The 7,706-nt window shown below is 31.1% G+C and overlaps 1 protein-coding gene across 1 annotated transcript in view; it reads left to right on the top strand.

Moving 5' to 3' along the window:
- LOC148281261 (gustatory receptor for sugar taste 64e-like) overlaps nt 1–7,465 on the top strand; it is a 60,972-nt gene extending 53,507 nt beyond the window's left edge. Inside the window, exons 5-9 of the mRNA XM_088226982.1 lie at nt 2,437–2,559; nt 2,646–2,800; nt 5,902–6,067; nt 6,993–7,082; nt 7,334–7,465. Of these exons, the coding sequence (XP_088083108.1) occupies nt 2,437–2,559; nt 2,646–2,800; nt 5,902–6,067; nt 6,993–7,082; nt 7,334–7,465 (666 nt within the window). The remainder of the gene's footprint in view (nt 1–2,436; nt 2,560–2,645; nt 2,801–5,901; nt 6,068–6,992; nt 7,083–7,333) is intronic.
- Nucleotides 7,466–7,706: the final 241 nt, after the last annotated feature.

Below are 7,706 nucleotides of genomic sequence, written 5' to 3' on the forward strand. Positions count from 1 at the left end.
GGTATTAGCAGCAAACTTAGAAATCTCCACCAAAAACGGAAAATTAGTTATTAATGCCAAAATAAACTATCCATAAAACCGTTTCAAACTAAATAATAGCGTAATTCAAAACCGTCTCTAAATCTTGCAAAAATAGATTTCAATTATACTACTTGACACCGCAAACTAAGCATTCTCCATTAAGTTCGTGATGCATAATTAGAAACCTCAACTAGGGAAATATCACATACTACGAATACCGATAAAAATATATGAAATGAATTAAGAATAATTGATTGTATTTTTAACATCAGTATCGATATTGTGGAAAAATGTTTTCATACATAAATGTAAAAAAGAAATTCAGTAAAAATACGTTCGTAGAAAAACGCGACGTGTTTGGTTTTGGTTGTTGTCACGTCAAGTTTCGTGACAATGTTCTAAACAAATTTGAATGGTCAAAACAAATAAACATGAATTGTGACGTATTAGGGGCGTGGCCAATGGAATCACCGTTTTTGCGGGAATTCAAAATAACAAATTTAAAAATAATTTCTAATCAAATAAAACATCAACTAATTAAAATACACTCCAAAATTACAGGTGAATTCAAGATTCAAAACGATGTTCTAAACTAATTTAAATGGGCAGGAACAAATAAACATGAATTGTGACGTATTAGGGGTGTGGCTAATGGAGTCACCGTTTTCGCGGGAATTCAAAATTACAAATTACAAATTTAAAAACATTTTTTATGCTACTAATAATAATTACAAATACAAAAAATATCTCAGTATTCAATGTACATTTGTAAGTTTGTTTCTAATATCCTCAAATATTGTTTTTTCCTTGTTTAATAATTAAAACGTTGATGTTTTTATTGATTTATTTTAGTAGTTAAATGTATTAAATTATTTAAATTTATTACAACAGAGAGGGAAAACATTATTTAGAAGGAAATATGGCATTTACTGGGCTTATGACCCGTCATTGGCTGGTTTAAGTGGCCACTTTACACACTGTGTAACATTCTCCATTCTGCCCATGTTTGAACATCCACATTTCCTCAACACTTCCATCTGTTGACTTTTGTGAAGTTAAGGAGCTGAAACCTTTATTATGTGGGTGAGATTCATCCGGCTGAACCAAATCACCTACTAGGCAACGCCTGAAAACAATTTTCCAATTTTTATGCTTCTTCTTTTACCACGTAGTTAATTCAACAATGTTTGAGTATGTCCAAATGCTTGCAGACTGGCTGGATTTCTTCCTTAGGGAGTTATTCATATTTAAATTTATTGCAACAGAGAGGGAAAACATTATGAACAATATGAACAAACAAGTCTGCAAGCATTTGAAGATACTCAAACATTGTTGTATTAAATTATTTTTAGTTGAGCATAGCCTGAGTGTGATTTCGGCCATATCATCGTCCTACGCCTGTTCTACTGTACGTCCGCTTAGCAAAAGTTATTTTCTTCGATGCTTTCCTCATTTCTTTGACCACATTGAATATTCCCTGTGGGTGGCTGCCATATTACAGGTACAATTTTAATATTATTCTATTAATATTTTGTTTCTAAAAGAGTCTTTTATTAGGAGACCTGTCACTGGCTGGTTTGAGTGGCCACTTTACACACTGAGTAACATTTATTAAATTAATGCTTTAAGTAAAGGAGAGTTCGATAGTTAAATATAGTAAAAAAATTAAACTAAACCAAGAAGTTTTATTGATACCTTTATTTATAATTTGATCAAAATCAATTAATACGTAGTGTTTAAAACTGACAAAATAATTTGTTTTTTCCTTCTGCCTAGTAGGAGAAGACATAAGTCTTAAGTCTTCTTTGTACAATATTTTCTCACATATTATTTATTATCGGGTCCAAACTTCGGAGCTTGCCACTCCAGTGTGCAGCAACGGATATCGCCTTGTCAGTGGCCACCCTCAAATCATTCTCATCTCAAGTTACCAGTATTTGTGGACACCGCAGCAGATGAGGATCATCCTGCACCTCTCCACAATTGCAGTTCATGTCATAAGTTTCCAGAAAACTCACCTCTGTTGATTGTTCTTGCACCTAGACATCCCTACCCTTAGTCTGTAAATAACTTTCTACGTAGGAAAGTCCAATCTGTGAGCGGTGTTTGTGCTTTCGGATGGCGTTATCTAGAGTCTATCGCCGAGTTCCTCTCTCCACAGATCCTCTGCGTTTTTCTGCAGAGGTCTCTAAGTCAGTGGTGACTTTAAGGAAACTCCTTCTCGATCCCAGTCTCGGAAGAGCCATTCGATGGTCATAAAGGGGGAGTCTAGGGTCGTGGATCTGTTTATATCTCTCTGCTTGACATTTCCGTTTCTACATTTTTATTATTAATCATTAAAAATAATGAATAAATATTTAAAAAATAATTTTAAATATGACAAAAGTTGTCAATATCTTATTATTATTTCTACAGATCTGGAACGTTCTAGCGACCTTTTTATGGAACTTTGAAGACCTTTTCATCATATTAGTGAGTCTCGGTTTGGCTGATCGGTTTGAGAAGCTTAATGATTTCCTCGTCGCATCCGAAGACAAGGTAAAGAAACTATCACGCTTTTCCTAAAATTGATTCCGGATTTGTAAATTGTATTATTATATGCACATATTTTGAATTTGTTTTAGTATTCGTCTCAAAAGTTTTGGATGTCCGCTAGATGGGAATATGTGACATTAGCCAAGGTTGTCAAAACTGTGGATTTAGCTATTAATAAAATTATATCACTCACATTTACGGCAAATCTTTATTTAATCTGCCAACAGATGTTTAATAGCTTGAGGTAAAATTATGTTTCAAATAAAAAAATACGTTTGATTAGTGTTCTGTATAAAATAATCAAATGACTAATAAGAATATCTACCTTCAGTTTAATCAATTTATAGTACCGTTTTTTTTCTTCTATTCAAAAAATTAAAATTTAATAACATGCTAGGGATAAAATAAGTTTTTCTTATCAAAATATCCGAGACTTTGTTTTTATGAGGTCGTAAATTTCCGCTGTAAACTCGCCAGTTTTACCAAGCAAACTTTTAAAAGATGGATAGTTTTATAAATTATTTATTATTGTTCAGACACCTATACTTTTTACATAACCCTAAAAAAAAAATGTTTAAAAGTTGTGAATAAGTTTGTTATTAATAGGCATCTCAGAACAGTTTACCGTTTTCACAGATGTTTTTAAAAAAATGTTTGAATTTTAAAATAAATCAAATTAAATTTTCTCTGTTAATTTGAATAAATTCATTAAAATTTTAATTAATACACCTTTTTAAAGCACACACCATTTATTTTATAACCGACCGATTGAGTGCTCCATTACCGAGGTATAATTTTAAAATTATGTGTATTAGATTTAAGTAGACGCTGTTAAATTTATAAAGCAGGATTATATTCATGTATAAATTATTATACTTCGATAAAAAGTCACGTAGTAGCTCAAAAACGTCACAGTAATAAAATCAATAAATAAAGGGTGGTGTGTTTATTATAATTTTGATTATTTAATAAATAACCTCATTTTTTTTTTCAAATTAATTTGTAAATAAAATCCGAATCAACCATCTATCAGTATAATTATGATATTCATAATAAAGCCAAATATATTTTTTTTAAATTTTAGCACAGCTCCTGATAATCCTTATGGCGCTGATCCTTGTAAATTAATGAAGGAAAAGTAAGTGTTTCAATTTGACTTTTTCTCTTTTCTTATAATTCGATAGAAAGTATACATATATTTTCTTTTTCTTCATTTTTTTAAACGGTTTTATTTTTTTACTTGGATTAAAGATTTTTATGGAACTGTTGCTGGTGGTTCAAGGGTGGTTTTTTTGCAAGCTCCCCACCAATTAGATAATATACATATTATGTAAACACAGAATTTGCCAGTGCATGGTAAAAGTGTTTTACGGCCGGGACTTTAAGGCTGTAGTCTGGTAAAACGACCGCAAAATTAGGAAATCCTACGATTTTGTCAGTATAAAACGGAAGTTTTTTCTTAATCGCGCAATAATAAAAAAACTTAAATTATATAATATTTTAAGTTTTTTTAGATAATATTTTTTAAAGGTATTTCTGTTAAAAAATATACTTAAAAATTTTACGTAACTAAAATAAAATTACTTTTAGACAGGCAGATTATAAAAAAATGCTTATCTAAAATATTTTTATTTTGCTATTTTTCAATAATGTACATGCTTCCACTTTCCATTCTTTTCTATCTCAACTCAAAACAAGGCTCTTGGCTTCATAGAGTTATAAATAATCGTTTTTTTTATTTTTTATTGTAATATATATGTATTTGTATGAATATTTTTTTTTTAAAAAGGACTGTAAATGAATACCTCGACACGGGTTGTGCCCAAGGCAGGAAATATATTGGCATAAATAAATGAAAAATTATAACTTATGAAATAATATAAGTTATTATCTAATTGAAATGGAATTTCATTAAAAATTATCAATAATTAATAACATAAAGCGAATTAACATATTTATTTATTTCGACGGCTTACGCCTTTGACAGAGTATAAAATAATATTGAAAAACAATTATAATAAAACAAAACATCTGAACACAGTAAAAATATTTAGATACATGAAAAAATGTATTGAAGTAACAGAGGCGATGTACCATAGCACAAACAGTAAAACAAATATAACACTTAGTGCATTTTTTATAATTTAGAAAAGAAGTAATTAAAAAGTAATGATTTTAATTGATATTAAAATAAATTAAATAAGTCTAAGTTTCCACTTTGTTTGCTAATATGTGGAGCCGTGGAATAGGTGAGTATTTGGCATAGTTTGAACTATGCAAATCAACAGCAAAAGAAGTATTTTGTGTCGTCCCACGCTGTCTCACAAAAAAATTAACACAATTCAGAAGTTCGGGACTGTCAAGAACATTATTTAATAACTTGAAAAGCAGCACTAAATCTGAAATTCCCCTTCTATTACTAATACATATTACTTTTAACTGCTTCATTAAACATTTATAGTTAAGTTTATCAATTAGAATGTTTCATTTAAAATTTATTAATCTTAAAAACTTGTGTTGGACCTTCTCTACACTGTTTATATGGGTAACATAATGAGGAGACCAAACTGAGGGCCCATATTCTAGCTGGCTTCTTACTAGGGCCATGTATAATATTTTTAATGCATCAACAGACTTTAACTCTCTTGTTGTTTTGATAACAAAGCCAGGGTTTTTGTGGCTTTATTTACCATCTCATTCATATGGGGAACACAAGTTAATTTATCATCAAAGATGACACCTAGATCTTTTATTTTCTTTACAAGAGTTAATGTCGTATTACTGATGCTATATTGAAAAACCAATGGATTATACAGTATATAATAATAGGTAACAAATTACAACAGAGATGGAGAATACCTTAAATAAGGGAATATGGAAGTCTAGGCATTTACAGGGCTTATGACCTGTCATTGGCTGGTTTAAGTGGCCACTTTACACACTGTGTAACATTCACCGTTTTGCCTATGTTTAAACATCCATATTTCTTCAATTCTTCCATTTGTTGATTTTAGTGAAGTTAAAGAGCTGAAACCTCTATTGTTGTGAAGAGAATCATCTGACTGAATTATTTCACATACTAGGCAACGCCTGAAAACAATTTTTCAATTTTTAAACTTCTTGGACCAGTTGGTTTCAATGACAGGTCATAAGCCCTGTAAATGCCTAGACTTCCATATTCCCTTATTTAAGGTATTCTCCATCTCTGTTGTAATTTGTTAAACTTAATGACTCCCGAGGGGGTGAAATCCAGTCTTTTGTCTACGAACATTTGGACAAACTAAAATATTTTAATGATAGGTAGTTTAAAAAAACTTGAGAAAGTAACGTGTGGTTAATTTGCAGGTTGTTTTGGCCGACAATGATAGACGTGGGTTATTTCGTGTTCTCTTTTGGATTCCTTGTGGTCCGGTTCCTCTGCGTATCCCTTACAGCGGCTAAACTTAACACGGCGTCCAAGCAGCCGAGGGCATTACTCCATGGAGTACCATCTCAATACTATTGTATGGAAGTAAGTAAACCAACTAACAACGCGACCACATTTTTCTTTGCATACAGACCTCGCTTTCTCTTCATTTTTTTGCGCACCACACGAATTATTCCGAGTTTCGATAAATCCACCTGGTCCATGAAGAAGTATAGAAATTGAAATAATAACGTTTTCAGGCGTTGCCTAGTATGTAGGAATAATTCAATTAGATGAATCTCACCCGCATAATAAAGGTTTCAGCTCTTTAACTTCACAAACATCAAGAGATGAAAGAATTGAAGGAATATTTATGTTTTTAAATATGAGCAGAATGGTGAATGTTACACAGTGAGTAAAGTGCTATTTTTTTATATCTTTAGCTTTTCAATATTTTTTTCTATTGAATATGTTCTGTAACTTGAATTACAAAAATAAATCTTTCATTTTATTGGTTGGTTGGAAGAAATTGCCATTTGGCAATAAACCCGCCAATGTACAATTAACATTATGTACAAAAAGTTAAATAAATAAAGTGGTAACTTAAATCAGTCAATGACAGGTCATAAGCCCTGTAGATGCTTAGACTTGTTTATTACCATCTCTTAAATGTTCTTCATCTCTGTTGTAATATGCTAACAGCTCCCCAGGGAGTTGACTCCCGTCCTTGTCTATTAAAATGTGAACAAGCTCAAAATATTGTTTATAGAGTTCAAATGAAAAATACGCATTTTTTTCATTGCTTAAGGGGTTTTTTAATTAATTTTGTCTTAAGTTGAATTCATTATTAATGCCTATTTTGTAAAAAACTTTGAAACTCTATTTCTGCAGGTTTGTGTATTGGTCCGTCGGACTAAAACGAACTGAAGCGACGACTTGTATGACCGCGACCGGTGTAAAATTGGCCATTTGGGGATGTAATATATTTATTATGGTTCTTAGTGACGTTGATATTTTGTGGCTGTTGTAGATACAAAGATTTCTCGACCAGGCGAACACTGACAAGGTTGCCTTTACTGGACTTAATCTGTTCTCCATCACTAGAGGACTCATCCTTAAGGTACAATAAAAAACGTAATTTGGTGAGATTAATAACGCGCCATGTACAAAAAATTCCCAAAAAGTAACGCAGTATAGAAATCAAATTTCTGATAAGGATCTGAAAATTGTTATGAAATAAATCATTTTCAATAATGTCGTACTAACTTATATTTACAAATAAGTTATTAATTTAAAAAATACTTGGTACACTTCCACTTATTTATTTTGACCAATTAGCGCTTTCAATAAGAAGTCGTTTATTCATTGCAGATTGCTGGAACAGTAGTTACCTACGAACTGGTATTATTGCAGTTCAATGCTCCAACAAATAGTCGACCAGCTAACATCACAATATCTGCTAAAGATTTTGGCAAAAACTGGACCCTGAACACTTTTGTATAGACTTTCATCTTATTGCTTATTGCGTGTACATTTTTCCTTGCTTGTTGTTGTTTTTATTATGTATGTAACAATTACCTATCTTTTGTAATTCGGTTTGGTTGTTAACTGCTTCTTAATTAAATTATTTATAGAATTTACACTTGGTTTGCTGAACAAAATATGATAAATTAACTCAATTTTGTGTATAAATTTTAAATATCATGATATGTAGATTATCCTAAGATTCTATCACTTATTAATT

This window comes from Micrasema longulum, unplaced genomic scaffold (assembly GCF_059751315.1).
Source record: "Micrasema longulum isolate JH-2025_06_02 unplaced genomic scaffold, ASM5975131v1 h1tg000481l, whole genome shotgun sequence".
In the NCBI taxonomy this organism is placed as follows: Eukaryota; Metazoa; Arthropoda; class Insecta; order Trichoptera; family Brachycentridae; genus Micrasema; species Micrasema longulum.